Source organism: Pelobates fuscus, chromosome 1 (assembly GCF_036172605.1).
Source record: "Pelobates fuscus isolate aPelFus1 chromosome 1, aPelFus1.pri, whole genome shotgun sequence".
NCBI classification, from domain to species: domain Eukaryota; kingdom Metazoa; phylum Chordata; class Amphibia; order Anura; family Pelobatidae; genus Pelobates; species Pelobates fuscus.
Genome location: NC_086317.1, coordinates 242,587,618 through 242,615,440, shown reverse-complemented (window position 1 = coordinate 242,615,440; position 27,823 = coordinate 242,587,618). Strand labels below are relative to the sequence as shown.

Genomic DNA, 27,823 nt, shown 5'->3' with positions numbered 1-27,823 from the left:
AAGATTTATTATAAAATCTAAAACATACTAACACGCGCAGAAACCAGATACACATTCATTCACTGGTGTCTACATTGCACAATGGAAAAGTGCAGCAGTATTACTTCTCACCTGCGAGAGACTGAGAATGTCACAGTGTTCACCGGATCTATCAGGACTCCGCTGTTTTATTAAATAATTTCTTAATGCTAATACTATCTCATCTGGGAGGATGTGTCATGCATTTACTACTTTTCTTCTCTCACATCTCCCTTGTTACTATCAGTGTAGCACATTTCAGTCTTTACCGCACACTCTGTCCTTCATCTCCAAACTTTTCGCCACATTATACGAGTCATTTGTTATTCGTGTGTGCCAAGCTCTGCTACGTGGATTCCCCCCACTTACAGCTTGTACAGTGCTGTTGTCGTCAGAATATGGTATAGTCCACTGGCATTCACTGGAGATTCTCTGTCACTTCTTCGCTAGGTGAAGGTGAGTTCTCTTGGTTTTCTGCCAAGTTTAATTTTTGTCTGAATTTTGTGTTAAGTAAACAATGTCAATATCACAATTACATTAAAAAAAAAAAAAAAAATAGAACTGCACTCAATCCATTAATAAAAGCCTGGGTACAACCAAACTTGGGGCTTTGGCCAAACCAAGGCCCCAAAAGTATTTAGTGGTCACCAGAGAAAGGAAAAAGTCCAGGAACTCCAAGGCTTAGGCATTTTTATTTGAACTACAGTGTCCTGCAGCAACGTTTCGACCTAAAGGTCTTTTTCAATTTTAATGTCAATTACACTAGCAGAAAATAGTTGTCAGTATTTTTTTTTCTTTACTACTATTGCCATATTTTTTATATTCCATCAGCTTTCTACCAACACAAACTATAAATTCACCCTTTATCGTTTCTCTACGAACACACAAATTGATAAGCATTGGTTGAAAACATAATTATGTCATCCAGAGTTTAGTGGACTCTAGCTTCTGATAAACATAGCCAGGTATCTAATCTTCAACCTCCCCAACTATAGTCTTGATTTAATTATTTTGGATAAGCATTTCAAGAATGTAAATTATTTTAATATTAAAAAAAAATATTAACTGCTAAGGGAATGCCTGAGACTTCAACAGATCAAGGATGCAGAAAAAGAGGAGGTTCCTTGGCAAAACAAACCTCTCCATGGGGTGTACCACCGACAGATAGTGGATGTGGCTCACATGACAAAATCCTACCACTGGTTGGAAAAGGCAGGCCTGAATGACAGCACCGAGGCACTAATCCTAGCAGCACAGGAGCAGGCACTCAGCACCAAATGAATAGAAGAAAATAAGTCTACCACACCAGGCAAGACCCAAAGTGCAGACTGTGCAAAGAGGCCTGAGTCAATCCAGCACCTAGTAGCCAGATGCAAGATGTTAGCAGGAACAGCATACAAGGAGTGACATAACTAAGTTGCTGGGATTGTGTACCGAAAAACATCTGCACAGATCCTGTGGAACTTCAAGATCCAGACAGACAAGCAAGTGCTGGCCAACCAACCTGACATTGTGATGGTAGACAAGGAACGAAAGACTGTAGTCGTGGTGGATGTGGCAATACCCAGTGACTATAACATCAGGAAGAAGGAACATAAGAAGGTGGACAAATACCAAGGACTGAAAGAAGAACTAGAAAGGATGTGGGAAGTGAAGGCAGTAGTAGTCCCAGTTGTTATAGGAGCACTCCCAAGTTGGGGGAGTGTCTTCAACAGATTCCAGGTGGCAGAGGCGGCTCTAGACTTTATGAGTGTCAGGATCGGGACAGGGATCCAACACGCAGAGTACAAACAGTAGCCAGATACGTATACCGGACCTTAGAATGGCCGGACTAACGTAAGTAGTACAGTATAGAATGGTCAAAGACAAGCCGAGGTCGAGGGTAACAGAAGACAGGTAAGCGAGAGACAAGCCAAATCAAGGGTAACAGAGATAAGCAGAGTAAGGTAAACAAGCCGGGTCAAAACCAAAAGGGATAATAGAATACACAAGCACTGAGTGACTAGAACAAGCTAGAACCACGACAGGGCAATGAGCTAATGAAAGAAGCTCTGTTAAATACCCTGTTCAGAGCAGTAACCACGCCTCCAAGGCGTCCTGATTGGTCCTGCAGCCATTGACTGACAGGTTGTTCCGGGGGAGTGTCCTGATGACTACTTTCTGCCTAGATGCTGTAAAAGGCAGTCACTCCCTCGCGGCCGGCCTAGCATGACCGGATAGACCGCGGGGAAGGGAGCCATCAGACCGTCTGGATGGAGGAACAGCTAAGTCTCTACCTCTTTCGGAGGTGGAGACCACAGGTACCCTGACAGTACCCCCCCTCTCAGATACGCCCACCGGGCGGAATGAACCGGGACGAGATGGGAAGCGAGAGTGATACGCCCTGCGGAGACGGGGAGCATGAACATCCTCCTGAGGTACCCAACTCCTCTCCTCAGGACCATATCCCTTCCAATCAACCAGATATTGTACTCTCCCCCGGGAGATTCGAGAATCAATAATAGAGTTAACCTCATACTCCTCCTGACCCTCCACCTGAACGGGGCGAGGAGGGGCTATTGTGGAGGAAAATCTGTTACATATGAGTGGTTTCAGTAATGAAACGTGAAACGAGTTCGGGATGCGTAAGGTATTAGGAAGAGCTAAACGATACGCAACTGGATTGATACGGGTCAGCACCCTGTAGGGTCCAATATAACGAGGAGCGAACTTCATGGAGGGCACTTTTAAACGGATGTTCCTCGTGCTCAGCCATACCCTATCACCTGGAACAAAGACCGGAGCCGCCCTTCTACGTTTATCAGCGTGTTTCTTGACCAACATAGAGTTGTGCACAAGGATTTGTCGAGTTTGATCCCACAACTTCCTCAAATTGGCAACATGAACATCAACCGACGGCACCCCCTGGGAAGGGGAATCCGAAGGAAGAATAGACGGATGAAAACCATAATTCATGAAGAAGGGGCTTGAATGAGTAGAATCGCAAACGAGATTGTTGTGTGCAAACTCCGCCCAAGGAATCAAACCGACCCAATCATCCTGGTGTTCAGAAACAAAGCATCGTAAATATTGTTCAATTTTCTGGTTGGTACGTTCAGCAGCTCCGTTAGACTGAGGATGATAGGCAGAAGAAAAGTTTAATTTAATACCAAGTTGAGAGCAGAAGGACCTCCAAAAGCGGGAAACAAATTGGGAGCCTCTGTCCGATACAATTTGGGAGGGTATCCCATGTAGGCGAAAAATCTCCTTAGCGAATATCTCTGCCAATTCGGGAGAAGACGGGAGTTTAGGCAGGGGAATGAAGTGTGCCATCTTAGTAAACCTGTCAACCACGGTGAGGATAACAGTCTGTCTTTTAGAGATAGGTAGATCGACAATAAAGTCCATGGCCAAACAGGACCATGGTTTTTCTGGAACCTCCAAGGGTTGCAGGAATCCACATGGAAGCGTATGGGGTTGTTTGGTTTTAGTACAAACTTCACATGCAGCGATGAACTCCTCAATATCCCTCCGTAAAGCAGGCCACCAGAAGTCCTTAGAGATCAACGCGTAAGTTTTGCGAATACCAGGATGTCCCGCCATCTTGCTATTATGTAAACACTGTAAAAGTTCCAGTTGAAGAGCAGGAGGAACGAAATGACGGCCCGCAGGAGTCTGTTTAGGTGCTAAATGTTGCAACTTAATGATCTCGGCCAGTAATGGAGAATGAATCCTGAGATTCGTATTAGCAATGATATTGCATTTCGGAACTATAGAAGAAAGAACTGGTTCAGGTACAGTAGAAGGTTCATATTGGCGAGATAATGCATCGGCTTTAGAGTTTTTAGAACCAGGTCTGTAAGTCAGTACATAATTGAAGTGAGTCAGGAATAAGGACCAACGAGCTTGTCTAGAGGATAAGCGCTTAGCCTCCCCAATATAGGACAAGTTTTTGTGGTCCGTCAAAATCGTAATAGGGTGTAGGGTCCCCTCCAACAAATGTCTCCACTCCTTTAAGGCTTTAATGACTGCTAACAGTTCCCTCTCCCCGATGTCATATCTGCTCTCAGGCCCAGAAAATTTCTTAGAGAAGAAACCACAAGGGTGTAACGGTTTATCCACCCCTAACCTTTGAGACAGAACAGCCCCAACTGCTGTCTCAGAAGCATCGACCTCGAGCAAGAAAGGCAGAGTCGTATCAGGATGGACTAGAATGGGAGCCGAGGCAAAAAGTTCCTTGAGAGTCTTGAAAGCACCCAGAGCTTCCTTAGACCAGAACTTAGTATCAGCCCCTTGTTTGGTCATATTGGTAATAGGCGCAATGATAGAGGAGTATCCTTTAATGAAGCGCCTATAGTAGTTGGAAAAACCAATAAACCTTTGGATAGCCTTGAGTCCTTTGGGCAAGGGCCAGTCTAAAATAGATTGGAGTTTTACAGGATCCATTTTAAAACCCTCCCCAGAAATCACGTATCCAAGAAAGTCTACCTGAGACTGATCAAAACTGCACTTCTCCAATTTGCAATATAGACCATGTTGCAGCAGCTTGTGTAATACCTTTCTGACCTGTCTATGGTGAGTCTCAATCTCCTTAGAGTGTATTAGTATGTCGTCCAGGTAAACAATAACACAATCATGCTGAAACTCCCTAAGTACCTCATTAATCAAATCTTGAAATACTGCAGGAGCATTGCATAGTCCAAATGGCATAACAGTGTATTCGTAATGGCCATACCGGGTATTGAATGCAGTCATCCACTCGTGACCTTGCTGGATTCTCACCAAATTGTAAGCCCCTCTGAGATCTAACTTGGTGAAGATTTTGGAGCCCTTAAGACGATCAAATAATTCGGCAATCAGTGGGATAGGATAGGCATTTCTGACAGTTATTTTATTCAAGCCTCGGTAATCGATACATGGTCTCAGCGTGCCATCCTTCTTCTTAATGAAAAAGAACCCAGCCCCGGCCGGAGAAGAAGACCTCCTGATGAATCCCTTTTCTAAATTCTCCCGAATATACTCCTCTAGAACAGAGTTTTCCTGAACAGACAAAGGATATACATGGCCCCTCGGAGGCATAGTGCCGGGTAGAAGCTTAATCTTACAGTCAAATGACCTGTGTGGAGGCAAAGAATCGGCATTCTTCTTGTCAAACACTGCCCTTAAGTCTAGGTAAAGGTCTGGTATTTGTCTTTCTGTGGACTGAGTAGGATTCTCCGGTATGTTAATATTAGCTAATGGAGAAACCTTGCACAAACACCGATCCTGGCAGCCCTGGCCCCACGAGAGTATCTCTCCTAACTCCCAATCGATAATAGGGTTATGTTTTTTCAACCATGGGTACCCCAGAACTATGGGAACGGAAGGAGACGAAACGAGCAGAAGAGATAAATTCTCCACGTGTAGGATACCCACATTTAAATTAATGGGTATGGTCTCACGAAAGATAACAGGGTCTAGTAGTGGTCTACCATCTATGGCCTCAACGGCCAAAGGTGTCTCCCTTAGCTGGGACGGGAAATTGTTCTTACTAGCAAAGGCTTGGTCGATAAAATTCTCAGCAGCACCGGAATCTATCAATGCCATAGCCCTTACTACTTCCTTCCCCCAAGTTAAGGAAACTGGTAGCAGAAGCCTGTGATCTTTATAATCAGGAGTAGAGGACAAAATAGAAACACCCAAGGCCTGTCCTCTAGAGAGACTTAGGTGCGAGCGTTTCCCGGGCGGTTAGAACAGTTCGAGAGTAAATGACCCTTGGCTCCACAATACATACACAAACCCTCTCTTCTCCTGTGCTGTCTTTCCTCCTCAGAGAGGCGGGTATACCCTATCTGCATAGGTTCAGTAAGCAAAGATATCGTGGAGTCAGGACTTGGAACAGCGGGAGCTAACCTAAAAGAAGGTCTCTGGTTCCTCTCTCGAGTGTTCTGTCTCTCTCTTAGACATTCATCTATACGAGAGATGAACGAAATTAAATCCTCTAAATTCTCAGGGAGTTCTCTGGTAGCAACCTCATCAAGGATTACATCAGATAGGCCATTCAAAAATACATCCATATACGCCTGCTCATTCCACTTGACTTCTGCCGCCAGAGACCTGAACTCTAGTGCATAATCCACCAGTGTTTGGTTCTCCTGTCTCAGGCGCAACAGTAATCTGGCTGCATTAACCTTTCTACCTGGAGGGTCAAATGTTCTTCTAAAAGCAGCTACAAATGCGTTATAGTTATAAACTAATGGATTATCGTTCTCCCATAGTGGGTTGGCCCATCTCAGAGCCTTCTCAATGAGTAGGGTGATAATAAATCCTACTTTTGCCCTATCTGTAGGATAAGAGCGAGGTTGCAATTCAAAGTGGATACTAATTTGGTTTAAAAAACCACGACACTTCTCAGGAGCCCCACCATAGCGTACTGGGGGGGTAATGTGAGAAGAAGCACCCACTGTGGCTACCTCTAGACCTGAACCGACAGGAGAAACAGGGGTATTACGTATCTCCTCTGGTGGGTTATTGGCACAAGCTAATAGAGCCTGTAGCGCAAGCGCCATCTGATCCATTCTGTGATCCATGGCTTCAAACCTAGGATCAGGAGCAGCCAGCTGACTGTTTGTACTTGCAGGATCCATTGGCCCTGTCGTAATGTCAGGATCGGGACAGGGATCCAACACGCAGAGTACAAACAGTAGCCAGATACGTATACCGGACCTTAGAATGGCCGGACTAACGTAAGTAGTACAGTATAGAATGGTCAAAGACAAGCCGAGGTCGAGGGTAACAGAAGACAGGTAAGCGAGAGACAAGCCAAATCAAGGGTAACAGAGATAAGCAGAGTAAGGTAAACAAGCCGGGTCAAAACCAAAAGGGATAATAGAATACACAAGCACTGAGTGACTAGAACAAGCTAGAACCACGACAGGGCAATGAGCTAATGAAAGAAGCTCTGTTAAATACCCTGTTCAGAGCAGTAACCACGCCTCCAAGGCGTCCTGATTGGTCCTGCAGCCATTGACTGACAGGTTGTTCCGGGGGAGTGTCCTGATGACTACTTCCTGCCTAGATGCTGTAAAAGGCAGTCACTCCCTCGCGGCCGGCCTAGCATGACCGGATAGACCGCGGGGAAGGGAGCCATCAGACCGTCTGGATGGAGGAACAGCTAAGTCTCTACCTCTTTCGGAGGTAGAGACCACAGGTACCCTGACAATGAGGCCTTAGGCGAAACGCAAACATGAGGCCCCACTAACAAAAAAGTGTCACATATACACATTGACGCACTGTCTACCTGTGTATGTGCCTGAGAGTGTGTCTGACAGAGAGTATCCTTGTGTGTGCGAATGTATGTCTCTGTGAGCATGTTTGTGTTTTTGTCTGAGACCCTATGTGTATGGGGTAGCTGATGGTGAGAGGGAGCGGGGGGTGTGATGGTGAGAGGGAGTGGACGGTGATGGTGAAAGGGAGCGGGGGGTTGATGGTAATGTGAGAGGGAGCAGGGGGTGATAGTAATGTGAGAGTGAGAGGGGGTAATGTGAGAGTGAGGGGGTTAATGTGAGAGTGAGGGGGTTAATGTGAGAGTGAGGGGGTTAATGTGAGAGTGAGGGGGGTTAATGTGAGAGTGAGGGGGGTTAATGTGAGAGTGAGAGGGGGTAATGTGAGAGTGAGAGGGGGTAATGTGAGAGTGAGAGGGGGTAATGTGAGAGTGAGAGGGGGGTAATGTGAGAGTGAGAGGGGGGTAATGTGAGAGTGAGAGGGGGGTAATGTGAGAGTGAGGCAATGTGAGAGTGAGAGGGGGTAATGTGAGAGTGAGAGGGGGTAATGTGAGAGTGAGAGGGGGTAATGTGAGAGTGAGAGGGGGTAATGTGAGAGTGGGGGGTAATGTGAGAGTGGGGGGGTAATGTGAGAGTGGGGGGGTAATGTGAGAGTGGGGGGGTAATGTGAGAGTGAGAGGGGGTAATGTGAGAGTGAGAAGGGGGTGATGTGAGAGTGAGAAGGGGGTGATGTGAGAGTGAGAAGGGGGTGATGTGAGAAGGAGGGGGTGATGGTGAGTGGGGGGAAGCTGAGGGTGGTGACGGAGGGTTATGCTGAGGGTGGTGATGCTGAGGGTGGTGGGGGGTAATGCTGAGGGTGGTGGGGGGTGATGCTGAGGGGGGTGACGGGGGTGATGCTGAAGGTGGTGGGGGGAGTGATGCTGAGGGGTGGTGAAGCTGAGGGTGGGGTGAGGCTGAGGGTGGTGGGGGGTTATGGGGGATGGTGAGGCTGAGGGTGGTGGGGGGTGAGGCTGAGGGTGGTGGGGGGTGAGGCTGAGGGTGGGCGGGGGTGAGGCTGAGGGTGGGCGGGGGTGAGGCTGAGCAGGGGTGAAGCTGAGGGTGGGCAGGGGTGAAGCTGAGGGTGGGCAGGGGTGATGGTGACGGTGGTGGTGGGTGTAGCTGAGGGTGGTGGGGGTGAGGCTGAGGATGGTGGGGGTGATGGTGGGGAGGGGTGATGGTGGTGGGGGGTGATGGTGGTGGGGGTTAAGCTGAGGGTGGTGGGGGTGAGGCTGAGGGTGGTGATGGTGGGTGATGGTGGTGGGGAATGAGGCTGAGGTTGGTGGGGGGTGATGGTGACGGTGGTGGGGGGTGAAGCTGATGGTGGTGGTGGGTGTAGCTGAGGGTGGTGGGGGTGAGGCTGAGGGTGGTGGGGGTGATGGTGGGGAGGGGTGATGGTGAGGGTGGTGGGGGTGATGGTGGGGGGTGGTGAGGCTGAGGGTGGTGGGGGGTGAGGCTGAGGGTGGGGAGATGGTGGTGGGGTGAGGCTGAGGGTGGTGGGGGTGATGGTGGTGGGGGTTAAGCTGAGGGTGGTGGGGGGTGAGGCTGAGGGTGGTGATGGTGGGTGATGGTGGTGGGGAATGAGGCTGAGGTTGGTGGGGGGTGATGGTGACGGTGGTGGGGGGGTGAAGCTGTGGTGGTGGTGGGTGTAGCTGAGGGTGGTGGGGGTGAGGCTGAGGGTGGGGAGGGGTGATGGTGGTGAGGGTGGTGGGGGTGGGTGGTGAGGCTGAGGGTGGTGGGGGTGAGGGGGAGGGAGAGCCTACCTTTCCCTGGTGGTCCAGTGGGCTCCCTGGTGGTCCGGTGGCCCCTGCTCCCGGTCTGCAGCTCCACAGAGCTGCAGACCGTGTAATCTCGCGAGATTCAGAGCGTTGCCGTGGTAACCCGCGGCAACGCTCTGATTGGCCAATTCTCGCGAGTCACATGGTCTGCAGCTCTGCACACTGCGGAGCTGCAGACCAGTGTCTGCGATGGTGGCCGGGCAGCCAGGAGGGGCCTCGCACCCGGCGGCATACCGGGCAAGCCGCCGGGCCCCCTCCTGGTGTCAGGTCCTCGGTCACTGACCGAGGACCTGACACACTCTGCCAACAGGCGGTTTAGGCGGCCGCGAGGCCCCAGCCAGCGCGAGGCCTTAGGCGGCCGCCTAAACCGCCTAATTAGAGAGCCGCCTCTGCCAGGTGGGACATCTGAGATCGCTGTCCAGAAGAGTGCAGTTCTAGGAACAGCTAAGATACTGCGCAGAACCCTCAAACTCCCAGGCCTCTGGTAGAGAACCCGAGAATGAGGAATAAACATACCACCCGGGAGGGGTGAGAAAATCTGTTTAAAAAAAAATATATATATATATATATGATATTTTTTGAAAATTAATTTGAAAAGCTTTCCAAAAATATTAAATTGAGGCCTAAGACACCTGCAGCTCTTGGCAATTTGAGTAACCCCCACCCCCCTACCGATTGTTCATCCACACCCTAGAATTTCAATTTAAGCCAGGCAGTCAATAGAGATTCAATATAACTTGTAAACATTATAAACGTAATGCCAATAAAGTACTAACCTGACAGGTTATGTAGGTGTACAAACAGACTTAGAACTTCTCCTTTAGTTGTATCCAATTTACATATCCAGTGCATCTCTTTAACCCCTTAAGGACACATGACATGTCATGATTCCCTTTTATTCCAGAAGTTTGCTCCTTAAGGGGTTAAACCAAAGCTGAATAATTCACTATAAGAAGAGGAAGTACATCAATCCGTGCTATGAGTAATGTTAGTAATATACAATGTTCCTGTAACTTTGCAATAAAACTTGTAGGAGGACAAAAGAACAAATAAGAAGCTGTATACAGCAAAATAGACCGAAACTATTTACAATACATATTACCATATGATCTAAAGGTGTCAAACTGAAGATGTATGTTGTATTGGCAACACACAGAGGGATGAGCTCACTGCACAAAACAAAGCAATAGATTTATTAAAGCTACATAAAAACACCACTGGGTGATACGATAATATATGTGATAAATTCTTACTTCAGGTTTGTTTCCCTCTGAAGATAATTTGAATTTGTCCACATGCTGCTCTCTAGAATCTATTTTTTTTGCTCTGTTCTGCACATACAAATGTAATAAATTCCTGATTTTCGTTTTCTGCAAGACTGCAAGTACATTACCAGCATCACCCATAGATCATTGATATTGCTTTACTGATTGTTTTTATATTTATTCATTACAATTTATATTGCAAAAGAGTGCAGCCTTGTATTCCTAAATTGCACATTTTCATAGAACTGATCAGATTTATCTAAAGGCTTACAGAAATACTGCACAGACTCATCGCAGGACTGTGAACAGCTGATGTGCATGCCTTACATACTCCTACATGTGGTAGTACAGGACAGTGATGACAGGCAGTTTTATGTGTCCTAAACCCTAAACACTTGGAGTTTACACTGATCAGCCACAACATTAAAACCACCTGCCTAATACCATGTAGGTTTCCCTTGTGCTGCCAAAACAACTCTGATGCTTTGAGGCATGGACTCCACAAGACCTCTAAATGTGTCCCGTGGTACGTGGCATCAAGACATTAACAGCAGATCTTTTATGTCCTGTAAGTTGCAAGGTTGGGCTCTCCATGGCTCAGATGTGTTTTTTCAGCACATCCATAGATGCTCAATCATATGAAATTTGGGAAACTGGAGGCCAAAGCAACACCTTGAACCCTTTGTCATGTTCCTCAAACCATTCATTAACACTTTTTGCAATGTGGCAGAGTGCATTATCCTGCTGAAAGTGTCCACTGCCATCAGAGAACAGGAAGTGGTGTACGTGGTAACTAGGTACCTACGTTTCAAAGTAACATCCACATGAATGCCAGGACCCAAGATTCCCAGCAGAACTGAAGGCTTTTAAATCAGTGGATAAAGGTCATTATGGGACTCTGACCGGTCTGTGGCTAACTGCGATGTACTGTGTGTTCTGACACCTTTCTATCATAGCCAGCAATTGAAGCTACAGTAGCTTTGCAGTGTGACTGGACCAGAAGGGTTGGCATTTGCTCCCCACATGCTTCAATAAACCTATTGCGCCCATGACCCCGATTCACTGTTTGTCCTTCTTTGCACAACTTTTGGTAGGTACTAACCACTGCATACCGGGAACACCCCACAAGATTGACTGTTTTCGAGATGTTCTGATCCAGTCATTTAGCAACTACTGACCCTTGTCAAAGTCACTCTGATCTTTTCACTTGCCCATTTTTCCCGCCTATAACATATTAATTTCAAGAACTGACTACTTAACTTGCTACCTAATAAATCCCATCCCTTGACATGTGCCATTGTAATGATATAATCAATGTTATTCACTTCACCTGTTTTAATGTGGCTGATCAATGCACATGCTTCTGTAATCAAGTGAACTTGGCTTGTCTCTTGGATTTAGTTTCCGTTTAAGTGTTCCTGTGCTCTCTGACTAGGCTCTTTGAGCATATTTCTAATATCATTGTGTCTAAATTGCTTGCCCTTATTTTAGAATGGCAGACCATAATTAAAAATTCTATTACCTGGTACCTGTACCAGACTCTGTGTAGATACCTACTACCTGATTAACAAACTCAGGGTTATTCAAGAAACCCAGAGATTAAGCAAATGAAACATGAATAGTAACATTTAAGCTAAAATAACCTACCTGTGAGTTTGGCTACACTTGAGAATTTTCCAAATAAGCAATTTTTGCCACTTGGATAGTCATTGGCTGAAAATTTCATGTCCTGCCCTACTGGTCAGGCCTTAAACTTTACTCACCAATGGCTAGTTGAAAATGTAAACCCGGATATGCATATATTATTCGGCACAGCATGATTATATATATGTGTGTGACACATTTGAAGGATACATTGAATTGCTCAGTTCTTCAAGCTGAAAAATAAAAAGAACACAATGTCAAAAACATGGCCACCACCTGCACATATGTTAGTGATCAGGTATTATTATTATTACAAAAAGAGATGCACACTAGAATAACTCCAAAAGAGATATACATAAACATGCTTTATTAAACCAAACAGGTATAACAAACAAGAATAGAAAAAATAAAGTGACAATAATAAGGCAAACCAATATAAACAGTAATAATTACCACATCTTCCACAAGCCTACTCTGGCAGAAACACCTGGCTGGTGCCGAAACGTTGGGGGGTTCTAGGGACTTGTGTTTCTGCCAGAGTAGGTTTGTGGAAGTTGTGGTAATTATTACTGTTTATATTGGTTTGCCTTATTTATTGTCACTTTATTTTTTCTATTCTTGTTTGTTTTACCTATTTGGTTTAATAAAGCATTTATATGAATATCTCTTAGGAGTTATTCTAGTGTGCAATCTCTTTTTGTAATAATTGTATTTTTTTGAGCAATGAGGGAGTGCTTGAGAGTATTAGCATCTAGTGATATATTTTTTCAACCATATGGTCTCTCCATACGGTATTGTTGTTATAGTTATCAGGTATTACACATGTCCAGGGGGTGATCACCAACTACATGGATTAAACATACAAGAAGCAGATTTCTGTTTGAAGATAAAGGAGGAAAATGATGCCTAAATTGGCACAAAATTGAAAAAAAAAATTAAAAAAAAAATGTTTTTACCAGAATTTTATTTAAAGGCAATCTCCAGTGCCAGGAAAACAATCAGTTTTCCTGGCACTGCAGGATTCCTCTCCCTCCCACCCCCCAATCCCCAGTTGCTGAAGGGGTGAAAACCCCTTCAGTGACTTACCTGAGGCAGCGACATGTCCCACGTCGCTGCCTGCTCCTCCCCCGCCGCTCCACCTTCTGCCTACGTCGTGCGGTGGGCGAGACTGATTAGCGCACTGATTAGCGCACCCCATAGACTGATTAGCGCACCCCATAGGAAAGCATTAAAAACGATTTTCAATGTTTTCCTATGGGGAATTGAGCGACGCTGGAGGTCCTCACACAGCTTGAGGACGTCCAGCGACGCTCTAGAAAACCTGTGCTATAGAGCAGGAAGTTCCCTCTAGTGGCTCTCTAATAGACAGCCACAAGGGGAGGACTTAACCCTGCAAGGTAATTATTGCAGTTTATAAAAAACTGCAATAATTACACTTGCAGGGTTAAGGGTAGTGGGAGTTGGCACCCAGACCACTCCAATGGGCAGAAGTGGTCTGTGTGCCTACAGTGTCCCTTTAATGAGATTAGTGTAGTTCATACAGACGCAGGGCTTTTACCTCCAGTTCAGGGTAGCACATAGCGCTATTCAGTTATCGGAGTGGGTTTTTTTTGTTCGTTAAAGCTTATTGCATGGAATAAGACTGGCAGATTTGTGGACATTGTACGGAGCTCAGTACATTTTTTTTTCTTCATTAAGTTGAGTGAATGTAAAAATACATGAGGATGACAGAATATATTTCACTTTGCTACACTCATAATCTATACATTGTGGCAGTCAAAGTGCATATGCATAGCTTTACTTACTTAAGATTCACTTATCTTAATATGGCCTATTCCTCTTCCAATATGGCTGCCTTAATCTGCCCTCTAACCTGTTCCACTTACAGAAGGCCATATAAATAAATAAAAAAAAACACTAGAGTTAGTGTTTCTGGGACCAGCCTGAGAACAAGAGAACAAATTCTCCTCTCTTTTGTTACAAATGTACAGTCTGAGAGGATGGAATGAAACTGGTTTTGGTACTCTATGCAGTTCCTCAATGTTTTGGGAGAAGGTAAAGTAGATTTTTATAAAGGGGACATTGATTGAAACTGGCTTAGAGACCCTCTGGGCACACCATTTTACATGTTACACCTTGCCTGTATGCATTCTGACACTAAGGGAACGTATTGGTAAGTTTATATGGTTTTGAAGGGTTGTATGCTTACGGCAGAGCAAGCTCATTCTTATTGACAGGTTGGTTTTGCATGAAAGAAGCTGCCACAGAGACAATAAGTCTGTCCGAGAAGCCTGAAAAATTGTGCAGAACAGTAAATGTTTTGAGAGTTTTAAACGCTACAGAACCTATAGAGCAAGAAAACTCAATAAAATAATCAAGAACATGGAGAGTCACACAGAAGCTCAGATTCTATTCTTGGCTTACAAGCAAATAGTTAAAAAAAAAAAAAAAGTAATGAGTTGGAGAATTTACTCAACTTGGATTGTGCCTTCAATGATTCAACTTGCTTGTCTAAACCACTATTTATTGTAATTGATTTTGAGGAGATTGCCATCTGAAAATAAGTATTTTATGTTTTAGGGGATTAAGAATTCTAGAGATATGTAGATTTTTTTTTTAGAGCAGTTTTGTGTATTTTATTATTATTATTTTTTTTTTTTTTAAATACAAGTTTCTTTGCTAAAGTCGACGGTCAAGAATAAACCAGGGAACTGCAAATTTTAGGCCGAAGCAGCTGAATTGGAAACAATTTATAATTCAACTACTTTTTCATGTTGCAGTTTAGTAAGTTTAAGGGGCTCAAGTCCTCTTTCTGTAAGTTGCATTTGCAGTCCTGTTTTATTTATCACATTTTAATAAATAAATGTTATATGTACACAGAAGCAAACAAAATGTTTCCTCACGTTATTTAAGAGCTGCTCCAGGTTGCGTTCTGCATGTGTCTCTTCTCTCAGCTCCTCTGCACACACATCAAGACTAAAATGGAGGCGTGCTAGCTGCTCCTGCATTTCCCGCACTCGCTCCAACTGCTCGAAAGAGCACACCTGGCCTGCAAGAGATGAGTCACTCAGTGAGGTGGAGCGAACACTCAGAGACAGAATTAAACATTGAAGCAATGAACAGTTGGTGTGATACAAGCAAATCATAATGGACCTTTGAAGGAAACCCAACAATGAAATGTTAATATTTTTTCCAATAATAGTTTATCTTTAGATGAGTCGTTTGTTTGTTTTTTAAAGCATGTATGACCTTATGTTCCCTTCCCTCCACTGCCATAATCAATGATCTTTGGCTAGATGAGGTGCTTACCTTAAGATCACATTCAAATTGTGATCAGTGCTTTACATCAAACGAGCCAGTTGACATCATCACAAAGTGAATACACAAGAAAGAAAACAGTGACATTCAATGAGTATCACGTAAAATGGCAGCATTCAGGGAAGGAACATGAGGTAACACATTATGTATATATAAGGAATAACAACAACATGACTAAAGTGACAGTTTTCCATTAAGATTTAACACATAACTTAATATACTGGAGTCAGGGAAGGAGCCTGCTGGTGAAACCACTATCTAAGCCAGCGATGGTGAACAAATGGCACGTGTGGGCATGCTGCCATAGTTTCATCGGAGGGGGCGCTGCAATTGCCCACCCCTCTCCAAGAGCCGATGCTCTCTCCTGCAGGGCCGGTGCTATCCAAGCGCCAGTGCTGCTGTGTGCCTTCACGGACCCGAGGGGAGATCAGAGATCTCCCTCACTGGTCCACAGGCACATTGTCGGCAGGGATGGGAGAGGAGGCCCGGGAGCTCTAGCTTGCAGCTCCACTGGGTCTCCACGTGCAAGCATGGAGCGTTGCAGCGGTTACCATGGCAATGCTCCGTACTCACGAAAGTGAACTCTAGCCCAGGAGCTGCAGGCTAAAGTTCACTCTCCACTAGAACCGCAAGGGATTCTCCACCGGACCACCAGGGCTTCACAATCAATATCCCCTTTCCCTGGGCAAAGGTAAGAAGGGAAGGGCGGTAAAAAGCACATTTTTTTAATTGAAAAAAACCCACAAAAACATTATTTGTTTTAATCAGCCCCACACACATTGCCCCCACTGCACCCCCATACACACACTGCCCATACTACACCCTCATACACACACTGGCCCCATGTATACACTGCATTCCCATGCACACACTACACCCCTAGTTCGGACAACTGTATGAGTTGTGTTTTCTAAACTTAAACCTCAGTATTCAGGTTTAATTGCTGTGTTGGCACTTTGAGGAAAAAAAGTTGGTTTGTACTGTGGTTTAGGCACTTGGGCTCAAAAATGTTCGCCATCACTGATCTAAGCAGATGTTACTCAGACAGCAAAAAATGAGAAAGAAATCGAGATCAAGAGAAGAGTCACCGAATTACAAATATCTCATTTTCTTACATACTGCTTCCTCACACCACACAGGATCTTTTCACCCCCTCTTTTACCAAATGCTTGCAGTTTTCCAGAGTGAAAGTCATTGAGCAGACTGAGGAGACCCCCCTCCATCTCACACACGTGAGATACATCTGTAAGGAAGGAATGCTGCAAGCTAGGTCCAGGGCTCACTCCCTCAGAGGGCGCTGGCGGTCGCACACGCTCCTTTACACTCCTGTAGAAGAGCACAGGAAAGAAAGCTTTAGTGTTTAGCGCAGATATCCTACAGAGTATTAACAGACCACTATGAGAATATATACATATCCGCAATACAACAAATGTCAAATTACTCACGTTTAACATACTGTGTTAAAATATTTAATGTAAAATATGGTAACTTTTTTTTTTTTTTTAAATAAAATAATAATAAAAAAAAAATTCCTGCAGACTATTTAACAATTGCACAGTTTATGGCCAATGCCATTTTACAGCATGTCACATTGTAAAATTTAACTGGTTTGTTTATTCACATAAGAGTAATAAAATATTTAAAGAAACACTACAATGTAATGGTTTTGTGCCAGGAATTCTCTGGCGACATACCAATGCTTAACTATTTTGATAAAGTACCAGGGTCTCCTGGGAACCTAAACCACAACTCATCTTCTCCTGCCGGGGAAGCTGGATGTCTCTACACAGCTAAGCACAGGCAATCCAGGACCACATTCAATGGCCAAGAGCACTCAGCTGACGCCAACAGCCAATGACCAAAGTCCTGCTTAGCTTGGTAGAGAAAACCATATTTTCATTCAGGAGAAGTCCGGAAGCAGGAGCTGCAGGTGTGGGCATCCAGTGGAACCTAGGTAAGTGCGGCTGGCTCTAGTGGTTATGGTGCTTGGTTATTAACCAGGAAAGCTACATTTAGTCTGATTTGAGAATGATCCTCAAGCAATTGTTTGTTTGTTTTTTGCATTTTAGTTTTTTTTTTTTCAGAAATAATAACCAAAAAAGGAACAAAGGTACTGTAGCAGACACATGATGATCTGAATCATGAAAGGTTTGTTAGAGTTAACATGCCTTGAAAGGTGGTGTGAAATATAGTTTGGAGATAACTTGTCCAGGAAGGGTATGAGGTGCCTGCGGGCAACTCCTTTACCTATGCTTTCCTCCTCAAGACTATAGTCAAAATCTACAGCAACAAACTGATGCCTTCACACCCCATGTGTACCTACAAACAATCTCATTCCCCAAATTAGCTTCCCTCTTTCTCTGACAGATGGTCTCTATTTCACTAGCTAGAAACCTCTATTTCACTAGCTAAAACCTCTACTTTGTGCTTTGTATTTCGTTCTGTGTCCATGGTGCTACTGTGACTTTGAACTTGATCTGTGTGATACTGTGCACACCTCAGCACATTGCTCCTTTACTTCTCTCTCCTACAGCCTCCCAAAGACTGAACACTGAGATGCCAAATTTAAAAATATTGCATTTTCCTCCCCAGATTTGAAATTTTTGGTAACTCTCAAAGAAAATACAATAATACTGCTATATCTACACTGCATTTAATACAGTTATACCAATATAACAATGTAATTTTAAAGTTAAATTCCGGGGTGACATACGCTCTAGGTAATAATTTTGAAAAATATATCCAGAAATGTTTCAAGTGCAAATTTGTTAAAGGGACACTATAGTCACCCAGACCACTTCAGCTCAATGAAGTGGTCTGGGTGCCAGGTCCCCCAGGTTTTAACCCTTCAGATGTAAACATAGCAGTTTCAGAGAAACTGCTATGTTTACATTAGGGGTTAATCCAGCCTCCTCCTGACAGCCGCTAGAGGTGCTTCTGTGACGCTGGATGCAAAAATCTCTTCCAGCGTGCAGAACGTCCATAGGAAAGCATTGAGACTCTTGCTGCGCATGCGCATTCCGCTCCACTCAGGAGCTGACGTCGGCGGGGGAGGAGAGTTCACCTGCGCTGGATAAAGGTAAGTGGCTGAAGGGGTTTTAACCCCTTCAGTCTAGCGGGAGAGGAACCCTGAGGGTGGGGGGGACCTAAGGGTTATATAGTGTCAGGAAAACGAGTTTGTTTTCCTGACCCTATAGTGATCCTTTAATTTCAAAGTTTGAGTAAATGACAATAACAGGGTTATTCACTAAAGTGAGAATTGAGTTCATTTCAAATAACCCCGGTTATATTTTGTGCATTTACTGACTATTCAGCATCACAGAAAATAATTGTGCGGCTTACTATGCAATAGAAATGATTTTTTTTTTTTTTTTATTCTTTATTTTATTCGTGCATGGTAAAACACATATAGCGCGCCCTGCCACAACAGCTAGAGCATGCAGAGTCAAACATAGATTTGCATTAATTAGGCAGTGGAAAAAAAAAATATGTTTTGGGTTATTGACGCTTGACACAGTTATATCCAAACTGATTATGAATAAAATAAGAAACAGGCTTCACATAAAAAAGGTTAGAATAATAGTAGAGAGTATTGTAGGCTAGTTTTTCCACAGGTTTGAGATGCCTTGTTGGCAGCAATCGTCGTTCTAGGAACATATATCTAAATAGTATCATAGCCTATGAGGAGAGTGCACAATTCTATGGGTTTGATTAAACATGTTGAACTATGGATCCACACCTGAGAGGGCATGTGATAGTATGGCACTGGCTCCTGTCACCCTATTATACAGCCTTGGCTAACTGTGTTAGAGGGAGAATTCTATTGGTGCTACGCCGTGTGATTAACAGAAAAACAAGGTAAAAACAATATAAAACAATGGAGCGTACTATTGGCACTGGGTTACTGCTCAGCCATGTGTGTTTGATGTCGAGCTAAGCTAGCTAATTTAGGTGCTGCTGTGTGTGGTCTAGCGTGGCGAGAGGTCTGTGGCAGAGCAAGGCCCTGTATTTACCGCTAACCGATGCCCCTCAGTGAGTCTACACAGTCCCGATTAGTGAAATGTCCAGTCAGGCAGGGGAGGTGTAAGGCTTCGTCTGTCCCTGGTGAGCTCAGGTGAGTGCAAGCTTGTGGTGTGGCGTTAATCATAGCCTGGGACAGCGACCCTCCTTTTTGGTGTTTTGCCTTGTGTTGTACAGGAACTCTCAAGGGGTGCGTGTTGTGCTGATAGTGGTGGGATGCAGCCAGTACAAGTCAGCGGCATCCAGCCGACCTCTTTGCTTTCAGCGTTGTTATGATGAATCGCCTATTGGGCTGCAGCTGGATGTGGCACTTTATGTGAGTCGGCTGTGCTGTAGTGGTTCTCCTCCCACAGCTGCCTCGATGTGGGACCGTTACAGCTGTACAGGGAGTGCAGAATTATTAGGCAAGTTGTATTTTTGAGGATTAATTTTATTATTGAACAACAACCATGTTCTCAATGAACCCCAAAAACTCATTAATATCAAAGCTGAATATTTTTGGAAGTAGTTTTTAGTTTGTTTTTAGTTATAGCTATTTTAGGGGGATATCTGTGTGTGCAGGTGACTATTACTGTGCATAATTATTAGGCAACTTAACAAAAAACAAATATATACCCATTTCAATTATTTATTTTTACCAGTGAAACCAATATAACATCTCAACATTCACAAATATACATTTCTGACATTCAAAAACATAACAAAAACAAATCAGTGACCAATATAGCCACCTTTCTTTGCAAGGACACTCAAAAGCCTGCCATCCATGGATTCTGTCAGTGTTTTGATCTGTTCACCATCAACATTGCGTGCAGCAGCAACCACAGCCTCCCAGACACTGTTCAGAGAGGTGTACTGTTTTCCCTCCTTGTAATTCTCACATTTGATGATGGACCACGGGTTCTCAATGGGGTTCAGATCAGGTGAACAAGGAGGCCATGTCATTAGATTTTCTTCTTTTATACCCTTTCTTGCCAGCCACGCTGTGGAGTACTTGGACGCGTGTGATGGAGCATTGTCCTGCATGAAAATCATGTTCTTGAAGGATGCAGACTTCTTCCTGTACCACTGCTTGAAGAAGGTGTCTTCCAGAAACTGGCAGTAGGACTGGGAGTTGAGCTTGACTCCATCCTCAACCTGAAAAGGCCCCACAAGCTCATCTTTGATGATAGCAGCCCAAACCAGTACTCCACCTCCACCTTGCTGGTGTCTGAGTCGGACTGGAGCTCTCTGCCCTTTACCAATCCATCCATCTGGCCCATCAAGACTCATTTCATCAGTCCATAAAACCTTAGAAAAATCAGTCTTGAGATATTTCTTGGCCCAGTCTTGACGTTTCAGCTTGTGTGTCTTGTTCAGTGGTGGTGGTCGTCTTTCAGCCTTTCTTAGCTTGGCCATGTCTCTGAGTATTGCACACCTTGTGCTTTTGGGCACTCCAGTGATGTTGCAGCTCTGAAATATGGCCAAACTGGTGGCAAGTGGCATCTTGGCAGCTGCACGCTTGACTTTTCTCAGTTCATGGGCAGTTATTTTGCGCCTTGGTTTCTCCACACGCTTCTTGCGACCCGGTTGACTATTTTGAATGAAACGCTTGATTGTTCGATGATCACGCTTCAGAAGCTTTGCAATTTTAAGAGTGCTGCATCCCTCTGCAAGATATCTCACTATTTTTGACTTTTCTGAGCCTGTCAAGTCCTTCTTTTGACCCATTTTGCCAAAGGAAAGGAAGTTGCCTAATAATTATGCACACCTGATATAGGGTGTTGATGTCATTAGACCACACCCCTTCTCGTTACAGAGATGCACATCACCTAATATGCTTAATTGGTAGTAGGCTTTCGAGCCTATACAGCTTGGAGTAAGACAACATGCATAAAGAGGATGATGTGGTCAAAATACTCATTTGCCTAATAATTCTGCACTCCCTGTATTACGGGCTGTTCTCCATTTCTCAGTGTGAGTCAGTGCTTGTGCGGCAGTCGAGGGACGGGAGACCCCGGTGGCGTGTGGTCGCTGTATGGAGATTACCCGTCTATGGGCTCCCGGTGCAAGCTTGTTTTGCCGCTTTGAATCAGCCGTCGGAGGGGAGTAGTCTTGCCTGCTGGCCCTCCGTTGCCTATCTTCAAGCTTGCGCCAGAATTCCATTAATATTGCATCCAGCTTTGTGAGGGTCTCTTCCCTCGGGCCTTGTGGCGTGTTGTTAGGACTTGCGCCCGCCATCTTGGCTCCCGCCGATTCGTCCCTCATGAACGTGTGCTGGGTCTTTGGGACAGTGGGTGGTTGGGAGTATGGTGTGGGTGCTGGACCCGGGATAACCCCCGCCGGCAAGGGGGGGGGGAACAGGAAACCCTGCTGTGTTCACGTTTAACAGCAGGGTGGCCAGCAGGAAGATCGGCCGCTTCCTCCACGCTAGCCCCCCTATGTAGGCCGCAGTTGTGCATCGAGGCCATGTTGCTTGGTTTGCGTACAAAAAGTTGCCTGGTGTTGCGGAGATGAAGCCAGCTTTTTCCAGTCTTCAGGCATCCAATTTTGATGAGATAAAATTCGAAACTTAGGCACTTTTGAAGCTTTTCATACGGAGCACACTCTGCATGCGTCCGTTTAGGTTGGTAGCCAAGCCCCGCCCCCCATAAATGATTATTTATGTAGATGGATGTGTGTACTTAGTAGGTATACATGTAGGATGTCCACTGGAAGAACTTCTACTTGAATATAAAATGTACATCAATACGAGTATTAGAATGAGGATACAATAAAACCAATGGTGAGAGCACTCAATTATAATATTACCCAAAATGAACGTAGTCAATCTGTAATATATAGAACAGAAAAAAGGACATAGGGTAATATAGTAATAACGAGTGGAACTATACAAATGCTGGTCTCACTCACATGGTTTAGAGCCACTTAAAAAGCTGGCTCAAACTGAATGTCTCCAAAATAAAACAATCAATGCTTGGTATTCACTTGGAACTCTCCAATTTCCTTGCTTCAAGCCTCCCAAACAAAATTGGTTAAAAATAAGTCCCAAGGGGTAAAGCCAAGTCTCTTGGGAGACTTGGCTTTACCCCTTGGGAATCATGTTTAGCCAATTTTGTTTGTGTTTTAGTTGTTTAATTTTATGTATAGCAATACATTTGTTTCCCCCTAAATCCTGCATCCTGGATTAAACTTGGGAGGCTTGAAGCAAGGAAATTGGAGAGATCCAAGTGAAGACCAAGCATTGATCGTTTTATTTTGAAGGCATTCCGTTTGAGCCAGCTTTTTAAGTGGCTCTAAACCATGTGAGTGAGACCAGCAGTTGTATAGTTCCACTCGTTATTACTATATTACCCTATGTCCTTTTTTCTGTTCTATATATTACAGATTGACTACGTTCATTGTGTGTAATTTTATCGTTGAGTGCTCTCACCATTGTGTTTAATATGTTTTCCCTATTGTATGTTGTGGTTGAGTGACCCACAGAGGTGATATTAGCACCATATTGTGTTTTTGGATAAATTATTTTTCTGTATTCATTATCTATTAGTATGAGGATGCTTACCTCTTGATTTTGTTTCTTTGTTTTGGGGAAGGAGGATGGGGGATACCCAGACTAAAAGTAGCACTCTTAATAGGAGGAGCTGTAACTTTGCGTAAAGGTCCTGGGGGTAGCGTTTGGGTTACACACACTTTGGGGCTTCTCTTCTTCCTTTTGTCCTCCATTATCTTCACACAAAAGTATCTGTAAATTATAAAATATAGGTTAGGAGTCAGGGTTGAGAATCCAGGCAAATAAATATATAATATAAAGATCTCTGTATTAAATTGACTGGCTGGGTTTCTGCATTCTCAAGTTGTTGTGGCGCGTTTCCAATGAAACAAGAATCTTTGAATCATTTAGAGATACTGGATACCCTTGTCATGTGGGGACAAATGTAAAGCCAGCAGCCTCACTCACCACCTTTCTAACTGTCTCGCTTGGTCCAACTTGTCACCTGATATATGTGTGACATCAGCACTCTATTTAGATGTATCTAATTAACAGCAAATAGATAAAGTTGAGATGTCCTAGATGTGAGAGCTTATGGAACCGACATTTTATTACAGGCGTGAAGTTCCGTATTGCTGATTTGTCAGATAAGTACTGAGACACTCTGGCTCTTCTCTGTGTCTCTTACTGACTATTTATTTATTGCCTGTAATTGTTTGTTCTGTGTCTTGTCTTATTTCGGAAGCTTTCCTGTCCTTGTTATTTTTTCACTTGCTTTTCTTAGCCTTACTGTTTTCCCCTTTTGGGTCCCCTTGGCTGAGGCGAGCCTGAGAAACAAAAAAGAGACACAGAACAAACAATCACGGGCAATAAATAAAGAGTCAGTAGGGCACACCAAGGAGAGCCAGAGTGTTTAACGGAGGAAGCAACAACAAGAACCTATTTAGTCTTTAAAAAAAATGATGCCTTTATCTCATGACAATAGTAAAGTCAATCAATTAAGATCTACTCTGAATTTCACACTTATTTGTTGCTGTCTACAATAAAATTATAAGCATAAGATAGGTTAGCCAATGCAGGACGTCTCCATTACTCAACCATGTTGCTGGCATCACTTACTGTATCAAGTCAATTAAAGTGACTTGTTTTAAATAGGAAATCATCAATGGGTCCCTAACTAGGATCCTACTCTAACTTTATATAAAAATGAAGCTGCCACACAGAGGCGTAGCTAGAGGGGTGCAAAGGCGACCATGTGCCACTGGGCACAGTTGTCTCCGGTGTGCTAACATGTAGTGCGGTCTTGATACAGGCACAGACATACTGACCTACTTTAGCTTAGGGTCATCGTGTGATATGCAGAATACATAGAATTAAGGGAAATACATTCGGCAGGATTTTTTTTTTATTTCTTTCTGAATATGATTGTGAAAACCAAGGATGCTCTTTAATTCTTGTAAAATGGCTCTTCCAATTTAAATATAGATTTGAAAAAAACCCATTAATTATGAAGAATAAAAATACACTGAATGTAAATTTTTAAATCAGGTGCTATATGATTACATGTATAGCTGAAAAGTTATTCTCGTTTTATAATTTTTCTGATTTCACATAGAAGGAGGTCTCGTGGCTAGTATAGTAAGCCTCAACAATCTTATCCCTGTTAAAATAAACATCTCTTGAAGTTATTATGAATAGACAGCTCCAATTAGTATAGAGTCCAATAAACACATACAACAATTAGGTATGTACCTTAAACAGGCCACCAGGGGGTGGACATAAGTTAAAGAATCACTATAGGGTCAGGAACACAAACATGTATTCCTGACCCTATAGTGTTAACACCACCATCTAGCTCCCCTGGGCCCCTCATTCCTCCATAAATATAGCAAAATCTTACTGTATTCAAGCCTGAAGCTGTAACTCTGCATGCTGTTAGACTCTGAAAAACAAGCAGTCTGCTGACCTGTGGTAGCCTGATCCAATCACAGTGCTTCCCCATAGGATTGGCTGAGACTGACAAAGAGGCAGATCAGGGGCAGAGCCAGCATGATTCAAATACAGCCCTGGCCAATCAGCACCTCCTCATAGAGATGAATTGAATCAATGAATCTCTATGAGGAAAGTTCAGTGTCTGCATGCAGAGGGAGGAGATACTGAATCACAGGATGCTGTGCACAGTGCTGCCCTGTGCTCTGCTGACAGCAGATCTGAGTGGATGGAGGCATATTATGCCTCCATCAACTCCGAAGTCCCTCTGGTTCACTCTGAGTGACTGCAACTGGAGATGTTCCTAGCGTTCAATGTAAACACTGTATTTTCTCAGAAAATACAGTGTTTACATGAGAAAGGCTGCAGGGAGCTATAGTTCTCACCTGAACAACCTCATTAAGCTGAAGTTGTTCAGGCGACTATAGTGTCCCTTTAACTCAAATATCAATTATTTTTGAGGTACAGCCCTGTTTTTCAGACACAGTTTAAATTAGCTGGGAAAAGACCTCCGGTTAGGTCGAAACGTTGCTGTGCATTTTGTTGCAATAAATCTGCCTGCGGCTTTCACATTTGGAGTGCCTGTGAATTTTTCTTATTGCCTTATCGTGTTGGGATTGCTGGTCCTGTTCCAGAGCACCCGTGGCCGTTGTGAGTGAGTGCGGTTCCTGCGACTAACCTTTGCTATACAGTTTAAATTAGCGCTGTATAACCCCTCTGAAACTGCTATGTTTACAGCTGCAGGGTTAACCCTAGAGGGACCTGGCACCCAGACCACTTCATTGAGCTGAAGTGGTCTGGGTGCCTATAGTGGTCCTTTAACAATGTGACAGGGCTCATCTAATATTGGCAGCCAGCAATGGGAGGAAGTGAGTGCAGGTTACTTCCACCCACATACATTGAGCCATGCAGGAGGTAGAGGAGAGTGGCGAACTGACTCCCAACAGTCACAGTCAGTAGAAGCCACCCTACACTGCACCCAAAAAGGTAGGACGAAGGAGGGTTGCTAAAAGATGACAAGCATCTGTATCTCTATGTTTGACTTTGCGTGTTACTGTATGTGTGTAGGTATGTGCCTCTGTATCTGTGTCAGTGTGTGCATGTGTGTCTATGGGTCTGCATCTGTGTATCTGCATGTGTGTCATTGGGTGAGTCAGTGAATCCATATGTGTGTGCATCTGTATGTCTATGTATCTGCAAGTGTGCCAGAGTGTGCATTTGTGTGTGTCTGTGTATCTGTACGTGTGTCAGTTTTTGTATCTATATATTTCCCTATGTCAGTGTTTGCTTCTATGTGTCTGTAAATCTGTATGTCTGTGTATCTGCATGTATGTCAGTGTTTGTATCTGTGTATCTGCATGTTTGTCAGTGTGTGTATCTGTGTGTTGGAGTATCTGCATGTGTGTCAGGATGTGTATATGTGTATCAGTATGTATGTCAGTGTAAGTGTGGCAGTGTACATGTACATACATTTCAACATTCAAATGCCACCACTACACACAAATACATCTCTGAATTCAAACATCAACACAATATACAAAACACACCTCTGTATTAAAATACCAATATTATATATAAACACCCCTGCATTCAAAACCCATCACTGCGCACACATTCACGCCTGCATTCAAATGCCAACACTACATACGAAAACACCCCAAAATTCAAAAGCAAACACTACACACTCTGCATTTAAATGCCAACAGTTCCACACACACATACTCCATTCAAAAACAAGCTAACACTAAAACACATAAACACTGCTCAGTGCTAAACACAACCGTGCAAGGATGAGCAAATGGTAGATTTCCAACTAGCAAAGCACTGTTTATTCTTATTCATATGTCCCTATGAGGGTCACTGCCTATTTTGGGCCACAATTGCTCTGTTCATCTTCCCTAGGAGCTCCATAGTGTTGGTGAGTCTGAGTGAACAGGAATAATACTCACAGTAATGTGTCTCTAAAGGGTTACTCACTAAAGTAAAAATTGTGGGGAATTCAAAGTGAATTCCAAATTTAAGGGCAAAATAACCAAACTGGAAGCACAGCTGAAATTTTTCTAGTTTGTCTATTTAACTGCGTGAAAAAGCAAGAAGCCCCTTTAATGGTTAACCCTTTAATGTAAACATTGCAGCGTTAAAGTGGCACTGTCACTGTCTGAGGACTTTCCAGAGTTTGCCAAGACCACCGACGGTAACATCGCCGCTGGTGATCTGGCGGGCAAAATAAGTGGGGCAGGTAAAATTTACTTACCTGAACATGTCCCACGGGGGCGCGACGATCTTCTTCTTCCTGGTTCGCTTATGCGTCAGAAGCCGTTGTTACTGCTGTACGCTTGCGCATGAGCATATTTGTTAGGGGGGGGGGAGGGCAGCGCCACTTTAAGTGTACATGTACAATGCACACAGACCACTTTAATGAGCTGAAGTGGTCTGGGTGCTTATAGTGTCCCTTTAAATCCTGTGTATTTCTGCAGGGTTTACAATCAATAGAAAAAGAGAGACACCCTGAGGGTGTTTGTGTAGTAGCACAGACACAGCTCTTGTGCACTGAAGGTGTGGGGCACATGCCAGTTTAGGCACTGGGTAGTGAGAGCCACAGGGAGTGCCAGTGCCACAATAAGAGGAGGTAGGGAGCTGTGTACACAGAACAGGGAGGACAATGGGGCAGCTTGTGCTGTTATAACTAGGAGTGCGTTATAAGGGTAATATTAATGGAGAGGACACACAGAAAGCAAGAGACAGGAGTCCCTACAGTGACTGACCTGCAGCTGATTGAGCTGTTCACCAGCACCCAGGAGCCACACTTGCCGCCTCCTCCCTGTGTTTACTGCCACTGCCTCCCTCAGTACTAAATGTTTATCCCACTATCCCCTCTTGTCACATTGCTCCTCCTCTTCATCATCAGCCTCTTCCCTCCCCCCTGTTTAATAAGCATTGCACCCGATCACACTCCCATCCCCCTATCATGCTCCCTGGCGCTGTCTGAATCATGCAGCACCTTCTTATAGCCCTGTACCATCCTTCTCCATTACATCCTCC

The 27,823-nt window shown here is 44.2% G+C and overlaps 1 protein-coding gene across 1 annotated transcript; it reads right to left on the bottom strand.

Annotated features, from left to right (window-relative positions):
* Window positions 1-2: 2 nt before the first annotated feature.
* CCDC28B (coiled-coil domain containing 28B) lies at window positions 3-27,666 on the bottom strand. The gene is made up of 6 exons (XM_063444543.1): window positions 27,547-27,666; window positions 22,865-23,044; window positions 16,463-16,626; window positions 14,886-15,031; window positions 12,193-12,215; window positions 3-512 (listed from the first exon to the last, which is right to left on the bottom strand). Exons 2-6 carry the CDS (start codon window positions 23,023-23,025, stop codon window positions 437-439), a joined length of 570 nt encoding a protein of 189 aa, XP_063300613.1. The 5' UTR covers window positions 23,026-23,044; window positions 27,547-27,666; the 3' UTR covers window positions 3-436.
* Between the last annotated feature and the right edge of the window lie 157 nt (window positions 27,667-27,823).